The sequence below is a fragment of the Spermophilus citellus genome, assembly GCF_964194105.1.
Source record: "Spermophilus citellus genome assembly, chromosome: 7".
NCBI lineage: Eukaryota > Metazoa > Chordata > Mammalia > Rodentia > Sciuridae > Spermophilus > Spermophilus citellus.
Genome location: NC_138188.1, coordinates 64,593,914 through 64,613,743, shown reverse-complemented (window position 1 = coordinate 64,613,743; position 19,830 = coordinate 64,593,914). Strand labels below are relative to the sequence as shown.

Here is a 19,830-nt window from a genome sequence, read left to right as displayed (position 1 = left end):
GGTAGTACTGTTCCTTGAGAAGCAGAACATTTTCACTTTGATGCTGAACATGCTGCTTTCTCTTACCTACTGCACTAAAGCAAATTTATAGGCAGCATGCTTTCAGGGGACATCCAATCTGGCCACCTACTTAGAATATCCCTGGACAGGGCACTTGAGTAACACATTTCAAGTAAAGTTAAACTCAGCTCTCATTTGCTGCTTCTTTGGTCCACCCACTTCTCTGTATTATACTGAAATATTTTATAAGGAAAATCAGTTGTTAGTCCATCTGGGCAACAACTCTGAGCTTCTTTTATTCCATTGCATGGCTGGGCATATAAATCCAGTGACTCACTGATTTGTGCTGCAAACTACAAAACTGACTTTGGATCCAGATACGCACAGAATTGGTAGAAACAGACTCAACACTTGGCAAAACCTCTGACTTCGGAACCCCTTGAAAAACAGTTTTTCTGACAAATACCTGTTGGATGGTGGTAGGAACAGGTATAGGAGACAATTCTATAAGACGTGGTAGAAAAAAACTAATTTTCAGTGCCAACGTGGAGGCGCCAGAGGCGAACTCTCCATTTCTTGCCTTGACACAGCTTTCTTTTGTGCTTCCAAGCACCAAGAGAGCTTTTCATTCCTTTCCAGCTTACACCAGAGTCCTGTTTTGCTCAGATGTTCTGTTCTCTGGGTGGAGTGAAGTGGACTCATAGATAAACAAAAGGGTGCTCTAGTGTCCCCTGGGGAAGCTCTGTTGAAAGCCATGGGAAACCAAGTGTACAATAGAAATTTTAGACTTCTTGTCTCAAAAAGGCATTCGTGACTCTAGGCCACGATGCCCTAAAAACATACTAGGAAGGGCTACAGACATGCAGTATCATTGATTTTGTTTATTTCTGAATTCTCAAATAAAATGTTTTGTACGTTTTATTAGGTACAATATTAGAGAATTCATGTATTTCTGGCTTATAAATTTTACTGTGTTTCTGTGAAAGAAAGAGAGAAAGCAACCACAAATTTCTCATCACCCACTTAATGTTTTTCTCTGTAATTTAAAGTAAAAGCCAGAAAATGTGGACTTCTATCATCTGAGACTCTGGGATCTGCAATTTTAATTGTGCTGAAGTCAAGGGTTTCACTTTAAAGCACCCTAGGTTGCCCCTTTCCAATCAGATCACATGAAGTATTTCCCATGAATGCATTTTCAGTAATTATTGGTAAATTTAAACAGCAGATGGCATTCTTCAAATATAAAATCTGACAGAGAACCATGGAGTAATTATGAATAATAGCCATGTAATTTCAGAACAAAAGGGTTTAAGGATCAGGAGTTGGTGTGGAGACTGGAGTGGAGGAGGTTCACCTAGGGCTGATATCTGTTTCTCACCAGAAGGCCACACACCAAGATTCACCCCCACTGGTGTGTTTATGGCAACTGTCTCTTATTACAGTGTGCCGCTGAGCCTCAGCCCAGGCTCACCAGTGCTAAGGTAATTACTCACTGCCTTTACAGGAACCTCCAGCCTTCCCAAATAGAAACCACATGCTCTAATAGACTGGATATATTCAAAATGCCTCTTAATTTGTTTAATAAGTAGAAAAATGCAATGTTAACTGCTGGCTAATTCCTTATTACTGAGAAAATTACAGTAGAGTATAGACTTCAGCATCAGTTGAATCAGTTTACCTGGAGGCCTGGTGGCTGGTGACATCCCAGGCCAAGGGTTCAAAAGCTGGAAATAAAGCCTAAGGAAATAGCCTGGAGTCTATGTTCTTGAGAATAGAAACCAGTGCTACTCATTATGTAACACAGGGTACATCCAGGCAAGTCAGGTGCACCCTCTGTTACCCCCAGTACAAAGGAGTTCTTGGTTTTCTAAAAACCATCCAGATGAAAGAAGAGTAGAGAGCAACATTTTTTCCCCCTCAGAGTTGCCAGCCTTTAAAAAACTTAGACCTTGGTTGAATACCCATCACCCATCAGGATGTTTTCCCACGGCCTTTTGATGTCCAGAGGAGAAACTACTTTCTTGATGAATGTGTTTTTAGAATTCTAACAATATTTTATTGTTGATTTTTTGTTTTAACTCATGGCAGAATTAGTGTATCTAGTGAAAATCTGATGTTGCCACCCTCACCATGGTATGATTTTAATTAATGTATCAAATAATCTGAATAGAATACATACTTATGGTACATTATTAACATTTAAAACAGACTTTGGTCAATATGTTCTGGTAGAATGATTTGAAAAGAAGTCACCCACATCTTATTTTGCTGTTAAAATGCATGTTACAGCCTCTACAATGTTATGAACCATCCCATTAGTTGAAGGTGCCTTTAGTATTACCAAGCACGTTGACATACATTGTAGCTATACAGTTGAACATTAAGTGGTAGAAGAAATAGATCTGCAATCACTTGGCACTTCCTGTTTGTAAGTGTGTGAGATAATCCAAGTTCTAGGAGGATTTTTACTTGACTAAGGTCTATAAACTCTCCTTTGCATGATTTTTTTTTTTTTTACAAATTATGATTGATTTGATTTAGAAGTGCAACCATCCTGCCATTCTGCCCTGCAAACAGCCATCACAGGAAAGCAATAACTGTGAATTTTGTCTTAAATTTAATTTCTTAAAATTAATTTGTTTTAACAATTACCAGCAAGGCATATCATATTGCTGGAGGTATTAGACACGTATAGAAGTCCTGAAGTGAGCTTACATCTAAAGTAACTCATCCCTGGGAAAGTCAAATAAAAAATGCTTAGGCAATCGGTAGAATCCTGCTGACTATGATATGAACAGGAAGGATTCTCACCTCGAAGCGTTATGGAATATGGTCTTAATATATATTTAGGTATGTTGGCACATATGTGAGCAGGGAGATATTCTATTCTATTGGCAAATTCTTGGGGAAGGGGATTATTTCACAGCCATATCCACTGCTGTGTCCTTTCTGGATAAGAATGTTCACAGCATTCTCCCTGGCTTACCATAGTTGGCTATAATACACAGAAGTCGCGCCCCGAGATAACCAAGGAAGATATGACAACAAGTGGACATGTTTCCCAAGGACAGAGGTTTCATAAATGCAGGAAGGTTAGCACAACCACTGGTGTGAGGGGAAGTCAGAGGACGTGATCATAGTTCATGGGAACCAGCAATGCAGGATGGGCTACATTCAATGTAGTTTCCTTTGCAGGCTTAAAATAGAGCCATTGTAAATTATGTCAGTCTTTCTCGAATCATGAAAATGATTGTTAAAAAAAGTCTCAGAATACACAATGTGCATTGTTGTGTGGCTTTGATGTGTGAATGATGAGAGCATATGATATAATGCCAATTAAATAACGGTCAAGCAGGCCCAGGCTTTACCCCCCAGGGGAAAGGTAATAAAGGGGAAAGGCTACTTCATTTTGTTTTTGTGTCTTCAATATAGGATTCTTTACATGATTTAAAATTTTGAAGGTGTTCCTGTTATGTTTTGTACTTGATACATATTAAGATTTTGATTTTTAAGATTCTGCTAGTATAGTAATGGGGTGGGGGAGCAATGCATGCTGGAATTTGAATTTTCCATAAATATTTAAGTATACAAATATGCTAAATATTGTGCAAGGGGGATGACAAAATATTGATTATATATGTATGAAATTGTGTGCTGCCTCAAGACATTTGTCAGGTTGGATGCCTTGCTTTGGAATCTAGTGAAATGGGGGTTTTCTGTGTTTGGAGCACCTAGCTCGGTGCCTCCAACTTCTTTCCATGGCTTTCTAGTTGAAATTATTTGGGGTAAACCAATTGTGATACTTGCTAAATTCAGAAGCAATTGCCATAAAGCCTGAGATTCTTTTTTGTTGTTTGCACACAGGTGAGGTCTGCCATAAATCCTATACTCAGTTTTCAAACCTTTGTCGTCATAAGCGCATGCATGCTGATTGCAGAACCCAAATCAAGTGCAAAGACTGTGGACAAATGTTCAGCACTACGTCTTCCTTAAATAAACACAGGAGGTTTTGTGAGGGCAAGAACCATTTTGCGGCAGGTGGATTTTTTGGCCAAGGCATTTCACTTCCTGGAACCCCAGCTATGGATAAAACGTCCATGGTTAATATGAGTCATGCCAACCCGGGCCTTGCTGACTATTTTGGCGCCAATAGGCATCCTGCTGGTCTTACCTTTCCAACAGCTCCTGGATTTTCTTTTAGCTTCCCTGGTCTGTTTCCTTCCGGCTTGTACCACAGGCCTCCTTTGATACCTGCTAGTTCTCCTGTTAAAGGACTATCAAGTACTGAACAGACAAACAAAAGTCAAAGTCCCCTCATGACACATCCTCAGATACTGCCAGCTACACAAGATATTTTGAAGGCACTATCTAAACACCCACCTGTAGGGGACAATAAGCCAGTGGAGCTCCAGCCCGAGAGGTCCTCTGAAGAGAGGCCCCTTGAGAAAATCAGTGACCAGTCAGAGAGTAGTGACCTTGATGATGTCAGTACACCAAGTGGCAGTGACCTGGAAACAACCTCGGGCTCTGATCTGGAAAGTGACATTGAAAGTGATAAAGAGAAATTTAAAGAAAATGGTAAAATGTTCAAAGACAAAGTAAGCCCTCTTCAGAATCTGGCTTCAATAAATAATAAGAAAGAATACAGCAATCATTCCATTTTCTCACCATCTTTAGAGGAGCAGACTGCGGTGTCAGGAGCTGTGAATGATTCTATAAAAGCTATTGCTTCTATTGCTGAAAAATACTTTGGTTCAACAGGACTGGTGGGGCTGCAAGACAAAAAAGTTGGAGCTTTACCTTACCCTTCCATGTTTCCCCTCCCATTTTTTCCAGCATTCTCTCAATCAATGTACCCATTTCCTGATAGAGACTTGAGATCGTTACCTTTGAAAATGGAACCCCAATCACCAAGTGAAGTAAAGAAACTGCAGAAAGGAAGCTCTGAGTCCCCCTTTGATCTCACCACTAAGCGAAAGGATGAGAAGCCCTTGACTCCAGTCCCCTCCAAACCCCCAGCAACTTCTGCTGCCAGCCAAGACCAGCCCCTGGATCTAAGCATGGGCAGTAGGAGTAGAGCCAGTGGGACAAAGCTGACTGAGCCTCGAAAAAACCATGTGTTTGGGGAGAAGAAAGGAAGTAACGTGGAAGCAAGACCAGCTTCAGATGGTTCCTTGCAGCACGCCAGACCCACCCCCTTCTTTATGGACCCTATTTACAGGTAAGGGTGGTAGGAGGTGATGAAATATGAACAGATGTAATGAAAGGTAGATTTTTATACATAAAGTCACATCCTTTAAAAATCAATTCTTCCTATTATTCCTATTATTCAACACAGTGAAATTGTTTTTTGATCTAGTGAATTCCATTTCCTATTGAGAAAGTTGACTCATTAGGTTTGGACTTATTTTTGGATGTCTCTGAAGTTGGGGTTTGGAATAGGCCCACAGGACTTTTTTCCCTTGACAATAAATTTATTTTTAAACACATTTTTTTTTTGGAGTGGAAAATATGGGAAAGTCATATTTAAAGCAAATTGTCAAGTGACGGAAGAATGAGCCTCCTGAAGGATTAACGCAAATATGTGTGGGCACTTAAATGGGTCAGGTTATTTAGAATAAGAAGAGACCTATTACCGCAAGTCTACTCTCCGTTAACCTACCAACACATCCTTAAAAAGGCTGGTCATATACTGCTTCTAAATAAACCTCTTAGAAACCACAAGTAAATGAAATATTAATCACAAGAAGTTCTGCATGTAAGGTGTGCCTAAAAATTGTATTTGTATTTGATGCCTTCATTATCCACTTTCCTTTGATGCATCCACAAATTCTCTGGGTGAAACATGTTTAATTAAAGGCTTCTTAGGTAGCCCCCTGTAACACTCACTTGACCTTCAATGTGATTTAGTTTTTAAACACTAGTTTTCTTTACATGGTATGAATGATAGTAATATGTTCATTGTACCTTTTAAACATCACAAGTTATTTTCAATTTACTTTCTCATTCAAATTTTGGATATTATTAAGACTTCATGGATAATTTTTATTGAACTTATTTAAGATGAGAGCATTTTTATATTTGCCTGATATTTTATGAAGATATTTGGGGCCATTGTTTTATTCAACAATACTTATGGACATTCCATAACATAGTAGGCACTAAAACTGCATTTTTTTATCATTTAAAATATTCTTCTACCTATATTATCTAAAATGCATTGTCAAAAAACACTGCCATTGTTTAAAGGGTCACCCTCATCTCAACAGGAAAAGAGGAACAAAAAAGGACAACACAAAAATATATTGATGCTACAATTTAAGTACATTTTTTGCAATTATTATTTCTTAATTCTGTGTCAGTCCCATCACTAGCAAAGGGGGAAAAAAGAAGAAAAAAACAAATCTTCCATATTTTGTTTATAGATTGTATGTTACACATTTTCAGTAAGGTCATATTTCCAATTCAATTGGGCATCTCGGTACTTTCTTAAGATAATTACTCAGACTTTGTTTCTCATACCCTCCCGTTTGCAATGAGCATGCAATTTACTCCACATATCCCCTGGACCTACCTCCACTACCTCCTCTTCCTCTAGTTGACATTTTCTCTCTGGTGTTTCAGATGTCAAGAAAGACCTAACCCTTATTTTTAGTGTTAGGCCTGGGTTGAATCTCAGCCTTCTCATGACCTAGACTTTTTCCTTTCACCCATAAATGGGTATAATATTACCTGCTGCAATAAGTGAAATAGTATATTGCAACACATAGTGTGTACAAAATATCCAGAACTGGTAACTATTTTATTTGTGTCAACACTATTTTTAAAGTGTACTCATTCGACAGCCTTTAAAAGAAAATTACTGAAAGAAATTAACTCAATTCATGATATCATTTCTTTATATGCTAAACTGAAAATAGAATGACAAGCCTTTCTAAAGCAGAAGGGACATATAGGTAAGTTTTCTATATATGTTCAAATAGTTCCTCATTCTTTTCTCACAACCTGGCTTCCCACCTGCCCTGTTTATTAGCAGTGGCGTCAAGAGAGTGCCCCACCCCATACCCCATCTCTAATTTGATCATGTATCAGGTATCCTCTGGTTATACCTCAAAAAGTGGCTAGCAGAGTATAGTATGCTTGGGAAATCCCTTGATATTACTGGTAGATTTGAAAATAAAACATAGTAAATATTTGGGCAAACACATTCTTCGCAGAAAATGTCTTTAATTTTCAAAATTAGCCGTTTTCATGACCTCAAAATCACCAACCATTCTTATCTTGATTTGAAATGGAAAGGTACTAAATTTGTGATGGATGCCTCTAATTTAGTGACTGCTCATTTTTCATGTTTCCTTATAATTATTACTAGGCATTGAGTAGGATTTTTCCATTATAAATAGGACTTTCTCTCTTTTAGCTCCTAGAAGTGACTTAAATATTCTTCAAGAAGGGAATGGATGTCTTTATATTTTTATTAGTGTGTGTCTCAGGAACCTACAATTTCCTTTGCTGTTTTAAATGTCGTGTAGTGATTGATATGTGAGACTGATTCATCTCCAAAATCTAATTTTAACCTTTCAGAGTAGAGAAAAGAAAGCTAACCGACCCACTTGAGGCTTTAAAAGAGAAATACTTGAGACCTTCTCCTGGATTCTTGTTTCATCCACAAGTAAGTATTTTGAATTTGAGATTTCAAGCTTGTAAACTAACTTGTTGATCCTGAAAAGCAGGTGCAATGAAATGAAAGAAATCTTGAGAACACTAGGATTTCCTATGACGCTGCTGTGGAAGAACACAGGAAATTCTAGTGGAATTAAAACTCAAGCTCCTTAAAGAAAAAGTCATTAATATATGTGTAAAGATAACATGGTTTTAGTGTTAAATTATTGTCTGTTGTTAACTGCTTATTGAGCCAAAGTGCACTTTGGAGTAAGCAGAAGTCAGTTAAGGAAATAAATATTGAAGTTGTCTTTTGTGTTTAAGGTTGCTGATAATAAGATACTGTGACTCGTCCCAAACTCATGAAGGTCATTCTTGTTCTTTTAGTGCTTAGATAAAAACAGGAAATGAGTCTACCTGACGAGTTGTTACCATAGAGGGTGAAGGAATTTATCTAGAGACCATTGGGCATTCCAGTAAAGTTCTGTAATTGCACAAGAATTCACCACAATACCCAGAGCTATTTGCTGAATGGGGTCGTGCCCATTTATCAAAATATATGCAGTTTCTCATTACAAGGAAAACATAAAATGCTATTATCTGATGGGTTCATCTCTATGTCCCTACCTATTTGGTTATTTTTTGAAAACTGGTTTACTTATCAATCCACATCTGGAGAATTGTATTGAAAGACCAAATATATAAACATCTTGAATCTAATTCCCTGATTTATGTTTCATTTTATTTTGTTTTTGTTTAAAGAATACAAGTTCTGGACTTTATTGATAGAAAAATTTTTATGAAAATGTCTCAAAACAGAGTAAATTAGTTTTGTTGCAATATGCTCAAACCAAAAATGATGGTATTTTAATAAAATAGGTGAAAATTTATGTAAAGTTCCTTATAGAAAATTATGAGGTAATTAATTCGTCTGGGGATATGATTCTTTTTTTTTTCTCCTCTCTGTTCTTCACTTTTTCATGTATCCTTTCAAAATCATGAGCAAGAACATTAGAGCTGAAATACCATCTCCTGGGATGGTTGGAGAAATCCATTATTGTTCAAAAATTATCACTCTAATTTAACTGAGAAAATACAGAATTTAGTATAAAAATTTTATAAATATTCCAGTTAGTATTAACTTGATAAAGAAAGGCTAAGACTAAGGTAACATCATTTATATAATTATGTTATGGAAAATTGTAAATGTTTATCAGTAAATATTTTATACTCAGGCTGATCTAAATAGCACTTAAAAACTTTTGTGGGCTGGTAATTCTCAATATGTATTTTGTAAGATCTCTGAATTCAGATATTGTATAAAAAGTACATCTCTCTTTATAACTTCCTAAGTATGAGTAATTAATTGTATTTATGAGGATATAATATGCATTTGATATTATAATACATTTAATTACAATAACCAATCTGATTATCATAGTCTGATAATCTTGAAAATTTAGTAATTAAATTGAGTATTATGGTCCATGGAATGATGGAGAAAAATAGGACTTTGGTTCAGTGTCTTTGAGCAATTAAGTCTATCTGCCTCTTCGTATTTTTTCTTTCCTTTGGTATCAGGGATTAAACTCAGGGGCATTCAACCACTGAGTCACACCCATAGTCCTATTTTGTATTCTATTTAGAGACAGGGTCTCACTGAGTTGCTTAGCGCCTCGCTTTTGCTGAGGCTGGCTTTGAACTTGCGATCCTCCTGCTTCAGCCTCCTGAGCCACTGGTATTACAGGCATGTGCCACTGAACCCGGTTGGTTCTTAGTTTTCTTATCTGTAAAAATGAAAGAGTTGACTGTAAGATCCCCATCTACTCTGAAATTCAGACATCTCTAGTTAATCAAGGTAAATTTATTGGTTCATAAGATGGGCAGTTTTGTCTACCAACAAACAAGTCCATAGCTGCAAGCCACTATTATAAATATAGCATGTACATATTTTTTTAATAAAATAGTATGAGAGAAAATACGTTAGCTTTTAATATTCCCAAAGTTAATGAAAGATGGCAAAAGATGAGGCTTGCACCCAGTGCGTGGAGCACAGGAGGGCCTTTCTTCAGATCTGCACAGATGGGGCAGTGCCTTTCTTTCCCCCACAGAATTGTCAGGTTTGGTGGAAGTGACTGCCTGTTGTGACATGCTTCTATTAGAACACGACCCAAGAGGGACATTCAAAATATGCAACGCCCAGTGTATCAGGAATACCGCCCTCCAGTCAGGATGGCTTGCTGCCCTTCTGGAGCAACAACTGGAAGTCTTGCTGTACCCACCATTAACATTCTATTTGCTGGATAGTGGGGCTGTCTGAGGGGTCTTTGAGGGTGAAGCACATTCAGTGTGCTTAAGGCAGAGGCTCTTTACCAACTACCACAGACTTATGTCATTGTTTTCAAAGCCATCATGGCTGTTTTAATGTGCAAGATTGCACACTGCTGGGAGATGGCAGGAGCAACTTGGTTCCTCCTCCAATTTTCATCAGAACTTAAGACCAAACGGTCTGTTCTTTCAGAAACTTCCCTTTGATGTTCCAAAGTCACAACAGATTTTTTTTCTCTTTTCTAGTACTCTACAATTCCATCCTAACCTCAAGATGTACCTTAAAACAAACAAAATATTAGATTTAGGGCTAGAAGTAATTGCTGCACAAATTGCTTTTCTGCTCATTAGCAAAAGTGCTGAAGTTTTGAGCAACAATAGTCAATCTCTCTGAGCCTTCTCAATGAGTACAATGGGAGCCCCACTCTCCGCCTGACTAGGGTTGCTATAAAGATCAGTATTTACATGCAGGATGTGTTTTACTTGTTATATGGGAGGACCTAATGGGAAAGATTTATTATTATTATTATTAATTATTATTATTATTATTATTATTTATATATGACAGCAGAATGCATTATAATTCTTATTACACATATAGAGCACAATTTTTTATCTCTGGTTGTATACAAAGTATATTAGTGGATACAGAAGCATCCCATTGTGAATATAAAGGAATATTCTTAAAATACCCTCTTATTCCCTGAGCCCAGTTTCTTTTCCATGTATCTGGGAGAATTTGGAAAGATACATACTGTGTTTTTGGCATGATCTCCCTGGGCAGCAGTAGGGGTGGCACAGAGCAAAAAGCCAAAAACAGAAAGGCAGGCCTCTGCTCTCAGAGCTTGCCAGGATTTCATAGCTAAATAAGAAAATGCATAAGAGCATTCATTGTTTCACTTTCAATTTAAAGTATATTGAAACAAATCACATGGTCCCTCTGGCTTCTGGATCTTCCTCTTCAAGGTAGAAATTATATCTGTCCTATCTACTTCTTAGGGTTATGCTAATAAAAAGTAGGTAATATTCTCAGTACTTTGGGGGAAAATCTAAAAAAAAAAAGATATGTCAAGGCCTAGTAGTGGTATGCTCTAGGCAAATTTGATTTTGTGATTTTTCTATATTATTGTATTCTACCAACACAGGCCTCCCTAGAGAATAATCCCTAGTCAACGATAAGTGAACATCTCAATAAATATTTATCCAATTGTATTGAAAGATAATTAGGCCTGCCATATGGAATAATAATATATGGTTTTAAAATTCTGTCAAAAATAATTAGAGGGTTTGATGAACTCATATATCAAAATTAAGAGAGGAATCCTCAGGGTCTAAGTTCCTCAATTCTTAAAAGAAGTATGTTTCCTCTCTCAGGCCACTAGAGGACTTATTTCGCCTTTCATTTTTCTCTTATAAATAAGTTAGTTTACTATGAGGAAAAATAAGCACTACAGAGACTAGCCATAGATAAGCAGCTGAAATTATTTATGATGGCTTATTTTAAATTATAATTTTGAGAAGCTGGTAATGGCTATCAATGGGTGAACTGGAAGGGTCAGTGTTACTGTGCCATCCCCAGTGTCCATGTCTTTGATTTCTATTTGGGTATTTGTCAATCACATTGATAGCTCATTGGAACTACCATAGAAATCATTGGGCAATTATGCCATTGTGCAAGTAGTTACTACTCCTTGGTTTGATTTTCCTAGTTTGAATATTATTTTTAGCTATTCATGCATTTTATTTATAAAGGTGTGGTTTTGTATGCATTTGCAAAAAGAGATTATCTTTTACTTAAGCTTCTTTTTTCATTCATCTCTACTTTTTTGGTTTTTTGTTTTGTTTTTATTGACACCTCCACCTTATCCTGTTACTACAGTCCAAGGAACTGAGAATAAGTTATCTTTTTCCCAAGTCGTCATTTCTATATTGATGTGAAAATCACTTCAATCTTGCCATTCATGATCTATTTTGCCTTCACCAAGTGTTTTCTATTGTCATATTCTTCAGAAATTAAGATTTCAGCATTTTAAATCTACATATCTTCTTTATTCAAGATGCCAAAATTTATGAAATAAAAAATATAGATTTATCCCCTTTAACCAAATAAAATAAGATTATTAAGGGTATAATCTTTGTGTTTCCTGGGGCATGTAACTACTGAGACACAACCCCAGCCTTTTTTATATTTTATTAAAGACAGGGTCTCACTAAGTTGCTTAGGTCCTCAGTAAATTGCTGAGGCTGGCTTTGAACTCGCGATCCTCCTGCCTCAGCCTCCAGAGCTGCTGGGATCATAGGAGTGTGCTTCCCAGTGAATCCTGCCATCAATTGTAATAAATAATGGGACCTTTTTTCATTCTTTTAATTAATATTCTTAAGAGTTCTGCCAACTGATGGTCTGAGATCTTCGTTATCAAGCAATGAATTTCCAAGAACATCACCTTTTTGTTACTGAACTATTCACATCTTAGTAAATACTGTATTTCATTTATTATTGACAATATAAAATGCAAGAAATTGGATTTTTGCAGGAAATTAATTACTTTTTAATTATTGAAGAAAATTTTAGAGAACTCATTTTGCAGTGAGTAAAAATTAAAAGGGAGCATCTGCTTTGCTTTAAGACTTGCTAGTAGGTAGCATTTAGATTTCTTAGAATAAAAAACATTCTTGGTTTATAACCTTGTTTCTAAAGTTTATTTTAGGTAATAGAGGAAGCTCAGCAGTATTATGAAAATACTCAGTTTTTCATTTCCTAAGCTTTTACTCAAGGTACAGTTACATGATAAGCCAAAATTACTAAATTAGGATAAATGTTAATTTCTCAAAGGATAGATTGCAATAAAGATACCAACACAGAAGTAATTTTTTGTTTTTGTTTCAATTTTGCTCCCAGTTCCAACTGCCTGATCAGAGAACTTGGGTAAGTTTCCTACTTATATTTTTAACTAAAGTAATGTAGCATTTAAAAGAAAACAGCTTACATTTTAAATTGCTGGACATACATAATGGATTCCGAGCCCCTTTCCATTAAATGATATGGCTACAACAGATAACTTCCCTACTTTATCAAGTTGCACAATACTTTCAGATATAATTGTGCATTTATTAATCTAGAAATTGTTTATAGAATGATTTTGTTTGATAAATCTGACCCATTCCACATAATTATTCCTTGATATGGACACCTGAGAGTATGTTGTTAAAGAAGGCTTCACATGGGCCAGTAAGTGGAAATAACCATTATTTGGGGGACAGCATGTTAAAGATAAGTTCGATAAAGCCTTACGCAGGATAAAACTTAGACTTGTGTAGACGCAGGCTGACATTGGAATTCTCATTCATATATCCCAAGGCAGAAGTTGGTTCTGGCTATTTGGAAATGAAACTAAATGTTAAAAAATCCTTATCTGACTAGTGAATGGATCTTTTAGCATGGAGTCTCAACTTCTAGTTACTATTTCCAGAAATGGTCAGTTTCAGTAAATGGTACGAGGGAACAGATTTATATTTTTACTGGTAAAGTCATTTAGGATATTAAAAATCCTGCTTATTAACTTCTCACCTCCAAATACAACCTGGTCAATGGAAAAAATATATATCTCAAAATTTTCTGTAAGTATATGTACATTTACTTCTTTACTTAAAATTATGCTAATTTATGAGGAATGGGGAAAATCTTGGAGCATAGTCCAGCTGTCCTTTAAAAGCCACTATATTGTTATTATAAACTGCATTTAGTTGGAGCACTTTCACACTTTAGCACTTACCTATTCTATCTGGTGTTAGTTTTTTTCTTTACAAGGAATACCTCTAATTTCTCTCTTATGTGTAACATATGACAAATTGTCATTTTTCTTAATTTGGTGGACTTTAAAGGATTAAATTTATTTATTTCAAAAGTAAAAACAATTTTTGGAAAGAGGAGAGAGAAAGAGAGAGAGAGAGAGACTGTGTATGTGTGTGTGTGTGTGTGTGTGTGTGTGTGTGTGTGTTAGTTGTGCAGTCTATGGGCTTGTTCTTTGATCATCCTGGCCTATATCTCCAGGATCCCTCCTCTGTCTTTCCTGGCACAAGTCTGTCCTGAGTGTTATGCCTCATGACCCTCATCTTTTCTAAGGTGTAGTATGATTTGGCAGTAGCTAAACTGTTAGTTACTTAAAGCTGGAGGTGTTAACCCCCTACACACATGACCAACTATCAAAGCCCATTCAGATTTTAAGTTGGATTCCCTGTTCTAATATAAGAGCAAAGCAACTACCATTGCAATGCTCTGGACAAATTTCTACTCCATCACAGATTTCTCAGGGCTGCGATTCACATCTGTGTTATAAAACAGATACTAGTAGGAAATATTTAAGATATATGCTTATAAATTTTAGGGGTAAAAATCTCTATGTGATTTCATAATCATGACTGCTGAATATGGTGCATGGTGTGAGATAAACATGAAGTATGAATATTTACTTCTCCCTCAAATGACCATGACTTTGTGATTTCTCAAGATTATCAAGTGAATAAATATAGAAAGCTACCCAATCTACAAACTTTCCCATCATTAGTTATTTATGAATAGTTAGTTATTTTATGATAAAGACATGTGTAATTTAATTGTGAAACTTTAGGTCACATAATTCATGGTGCCTTTGGACATATCATTTCATATAATCAGGTTGTCATTTTAATAGTTTTAATGAGAAAATTTTTTTATGTCATCAGTCCTTGGCTGCCAGATAATAAATGTTAGGCTGAGCGCTTAGGACTCAGTTGATGATATCTTGCCTGCTGAAATGTTTTTAAAAATACTAGCTTTATTTGAGTAGAGATATAGCTACATTTTTGGTAGGAGCTAGGGAATTGTGTCTAAATATTAGTTTGCGTCAGTATGAAGTTAATAGCCTCTTGGGGACTCGAAGGAGGTGAAACAACTTCCTCTTCCAGACATCTGGCTGCAGATACCATCAACAATTATTATATATGTAAATAAAAATTACTGTTCCATAGAAAAAAACTGTCATTTACTGATCTAAGATTAGCCTAAGACATCAATGGGTCACATGGTAATTCATTTCTAAAATATATGATCTAAGTTCTCTCCCCTTCAATTTCCCTATGCTCAGCAAATTTCTTATTCATAGTGGTACACATTACATTTTCAATGGATTTTTTTCATAATTAGAAAATATAAAGCTAGATCTGCCCCATCCATTCCAATTAATTGATTTTTAAAATACTAGTTAGACTTTAAAATGAAGGTCAAAACTTGTTACATATTCTGTGAGTCAGGCCCGATAGAAGAAAAAGTTGGAGTTCTGCCCCATATGTTAGGTAAACTATCTTAACCCAATACCTTGATCTACGGTATAGACTAGAGTTGACATTGGTCACAGAGTTGGTAAATTACCCCAACTGGCAGATGCTGAGTCACTTCTGTTTTGGTGGGGACACATTTTTTCCAACTGAGGTCAAGAGCTATAAGAGCAAATCTTAAGATGAAAGGAGTATTCAATGATAGGTTTTATGTCACTTCGGTTGTTGCTAGCTGAGCAGAATGTGCGTGTGTGTGTGTGCATGCACACGCGACTACATGTGGTATTAAGAGCTATCCTTAGCTCACTTCCCATCTTCCTCCTCTCCCTTTCCTCCTCCGATTTAATCCTCGCTTCATTTGATATCAGAAGCCAAAGGTGGGGGTGGCTTCTAAGAGAAGCACTAGGCCATCCATATTCTTTCCCCTATTGTCTTTAAGAATGTCATTATTTAGCCATCATGTCCATAATATATTTTCTTGTGTCTTGATGGTTTTCTCAAATTGAAACAGTTTGAGATAAAGTAATCACAGTGATCTTTCTTCAAAGGAGCTAGCTATTAGCAGCTACTAAAGCAAGACACATTTCTCAACAGCCAATTGCTCTCAAATAACTTGAAGGACTTGTAGTTTATGTGTGCTAGAGATGAAAGCTGAGAATAATAGTAGTCATGAGTAAGCTATTTTCCATATAAAAGGGAAAGTGTTTCTATAAGATATATTGCTGCAGGAATCTGAGTGTGTCAGCGGGACAGACACTCCAGTGATTTAAAACCACTTGATAATGAAACTTTGCCCAAATATTAAATGTACATAAATAAAACATTTATAATCATCACCCATGCACTTACTGTTCTTCCCAATAAATACATGCGATCATGACCCTTACCCTTGCTTGTTACTGCTAATCAGCTTGAAGACCAGAGGTCATTTTTCACTTAGACAATGTATTCCACCGTGGAGGCAATATCAAAATGATTTTCTGCAAGGAACAATTAGAAGGAATAAATGCAAATAAAATAGTATCATAAAATATTTCTGGATTGATTTTTAATAAATAAAATCCAAAGTAGTGTGGAAATGTTAATGCCCTGCCTAGAAGGGGATAATGACTGTATTTTGCAGAGACAGAATTTCCTCCAACCTCTCTGAGCAACATCATCATTCCATATCTCTGCCCTGTGATCAGTATGTGTCAAAATCCTTCATAGTGACAAATGTGCTGTCCACTTGCATCTGTGGAGAATGTTTTAGCAGCTGAGTGATTATGAATCAAACCCTTGAGCTTATAGCCCTTACCGCCTCCCAATGCGTTCACATTTGTCGTCTGACAAGTAAATGTATCTTGACTTTCCTCTGAGATTTTTTTTGCACTGTGTTTGATGAAAGACATTTGGCAAATTGGCAGTGGTACCCTGTACATTGCAATTTGTAGCTAGCATTAGGAGTCTGGGCATGAAATGAGAGGGCAGGTTGCAGGATAAAGAGAAAAGAAAGAGAGCTAACTAGAACATGAATAGGCATTTGAAGAATGAAACATAAAATATTTCCTTCATGAGAAGAGAATCGTGTTAGGGCTATTCTTGTTAGCATTTGGCTCTAGATTCAAGAAGTTGATGTAAGTTCGTATTCCTTTTTTTTTTCAAGTAGGAAATGCTGTTTTTTTATTTTTAATGTAAGCTTATAAATTAGATCTCTGTGTCTTTCTTGCTGTCTCATCAACGAAATAGTTAGCCTCTTGGGTTGACCAGTTGCCTTGGGTTGACCAGTTGCTTGGATTTGTGGTTATTACCATCTAGTCCTTATGTGTCCTTGGAAGCATACAGAATGCATTCAGAGCCTTTTAAGTAGGTATTTCCCCAGAGGTGTAAGGAGAACCAAAACTGTAAATAGTAAGTGATTTGATATAACAAGATGGCTTGTCTACTTAAAAATTTGGTTGTTAACCTAGCTTCCGCATAAAATGCAGGCACTGAGAAAACTTAACATTTTGAGAGGGCTGAAGGAGAGGGGAAAGTCCCTCTAACCGTAGACATTAAGGATCAAACTAACTTTAAAATGCCACCCTCTAATTGTGACTCTATCAACTGTGTGTGTAGGTAAACTAAAACTTGATAATAATCAATTTTTTTCAATTTTTCAATTTTCAATTATTATTTGCTTATAATAATAAGCAAAATCAATTAGGTCGTTAGAATTAGGCAAAGTTTTTATTCATGTATATTTCTGTAAGAGTATGATTATGTGCCCATCTCCCCGTCTTATAAAGTGCACATTTTAAGTTACATGAAAACTTGATCAATTGTCATTTCAGCTCAAATCTTTATCCAGACAGATTAATATTTCATCAAAATTGTTCATATGTGATCCTACTTAAACATTCTGATACTAATTTAACATACTCTTAGGCAATATAACTCTTGTACATTTTCTTTCTTCTTTTTTTTCTTTTTGGATTACACATATTTAACTTAAGCTGAGTCTTTGGTCTCATGATTTTTATTACCTAGGCAAGACATATATCGTCTTTCCCTAAAATTCCAGTTTTTTATTGACATCCATAACAGTGCTATTAATTAAATAAAATGTTGATTTGATTTGATTACGTCTTTTAGGTATTTTATCAGATTGTTATAAAACATTTTAACTAAGGTCTTATGAATAAAGTTCACCTAGCATCATATAAGCTTGGTTCTACCTTTATTTCCACAATCAAATATCTTGTGGTTTAATGTTGAGACCCTACAATTTTTTTTCCAAACTCATTTTATTCAGAAAATTTGACCCTTTCCCATTAATAATGGTTTTTGTTTGCCAGTGATTAGTACAGAAGGAAAAATGTCTGATCAGACCCTGCATGGTCCTGTGCTTTTGCCTTTCAGATGTCAGCTATTGAAAACATGGCAGAAAAGCTAGAGAGCTTCAGTGCCCTGAAGCCCGAGGCCAGCGAGCTTCTCCAGTCGGTGCCCTCTATGTTCAACTTTAGAGCACCTCCCAATACCCTGCCTGAGAACCTACTGCGGAAGGGAAAAGAGCGTTACACCTGCAGGTAACCTGCAAAGTTAATTATGGCTGACTTTCCAAAAATCTCCCCTCTGATTTCAAAAGGCCCTTTTGTTTTTTCTGGAAATTATTCTTGATTGGATGACTAATAGAAACCATGATAGATTTCAGGCACTTCAAAGTGTTCTTTATTTAGTGAGATATAAAAATAGTGGTTTTAAAAAATTATTATTAAATGAGAATTTTAACACAGGCCATTTGGTTGTGATGAATGAGGTTGGAAACAGTCCAACTACTATCTACTTGTCTCACTTTGATATTTATGAATTTTCTTTCACAGTTAATTATTTTCATCCAAAGGTAAAATACTACTGTCCTCCAGTATACATTTATTAATTGTCATGGCAATGGGGAGTAACACCATTCTTGAAGGATGAATAGTTCATAGGTAAAAAAGAAAACTAGAGAATAAATTTTTTAGTTACTTAGGAGTAGAAGAGTAAAGCTTGTCTTTATGTTTCTGTTTTTCTGTATTAAAAAATAAATAAATTAGATGCTTATAATTTCTGATTTGTCCTCAGAAAATTGTGCTATCTGACTCAGGCATATCAATTTATCTGCTCTTAGGAAAATGTGTCACTTTCTTTCCAGAAAGGCTTTTATGGGAACATACCTTGATGGATGAAGTCTCAGGATCTTGTCTGATCTGATACCACTCAATGTGCAGAGAGTTGTCACTATGGCTGACATGTAAAATGAGTTGAAACCTTTGAAATATGTTTACATCCACCCAGAATCACAAACTCTCATCATTTTTTTATCCCCTTGTCTGGTTCAGTTTTGTGAATGTAAAGATACGGAGTTAATAAAAGAGGCATATGGGGGTCATCAAAACTAAAGTCTATTTTCATAAACTGCTTACTTATGCACGAGCAAATTCAACCAGATCTCATAGTGCAGCCTTTATTTATAGAGTTATTTATATCTGTAGAATGGCTTTGTTGCAAATTTTAAATACCAAAGACATGTGAGTTCCATGCAAGATTAATTAAATCAGGAATAAGCATCTGGCTGCTCTGCAGCGCGAGTGAAATAAAGTTGACTGTGCTGACTTTCTCTTATAAACATCTTTTCATAACAGATACTGTGGCAAGATTTTTCCAAGGTCTGCAAACCTAACACGACACTTGAGAACCCACACAGGAGAGCAGCCGTACAGGTCTGACAGTGATTCTTCTAAATATCTTGATAAATAATGTAAAATTCAAACTGCACTCCTAGGCACAAGTTTAAAGGAAGCTACTTTTATCTGTGGCTGAATGAATGTGTACTCAGTGCTGAGTCAAGGAAGAATTGTCTGATTGCTAGGATCTAAATTTAGAAGAGTCCCATATTCTTTAGCCAAGGCTTCCTACCTATCAGTTTAAAAGTTCTGGGTCAGAGTTTACTAAAGAATAAGCATTTAAGAGACGCTAGTCATTTAAAAATTTATTTATTATTACTTCAGTGCTCTTTCTCAATCCCTA

At 36.1% G+C, this 19,830-nt stretch overlaps 1 protein-coding gene across 23 annotated transcripts in view; it reads left to right on the top strand.

Annotated features, from left to right (window-relative positions):
- Nucleotides 1–19,830, top strand: part of MECOM (MDS1 and EVI1 complex locus) — a 562,082-nt gene that overhangs the window by 527,151 nt on the left and 15,101 nt on the right. For 16 of the 23 annotated variants that reach the window (XM_081301357.1, XM_081301361.1, XM_081301368.1 and 13 more), the window contains 5 exons: nucleotides 3,865–5,221; nucleotides 7,585–7,672; nucleotides 12,890–12,916; nucleotides 18,184–18,350; nucleotides 19,446–19,523. In XM_081301357.1, coding sequence (XP_081157483.1) covers nucleotides 3,865–5,221; nucleotides 7,585–7,672; nucleotides 12,890–12,916; nucleotides 18,184–18,350; nucleotides 19,446–19,523 — 1,717 coding nt within the window. The remainder of the gene's footprint in view (nucleotides 1–3,864; nucleotides 5,222–7,584; nucleotides 7,673–12,889; nucleotides 12,917–18,183; nucleotides 18,351–19,445; nucleotides 19,524–19,830) is intronic. The other 7 variants (XM_081301375.1, XM_081301377.1, XM_081301376.1 and 4 more) reach the window with 2 other exon arrangements.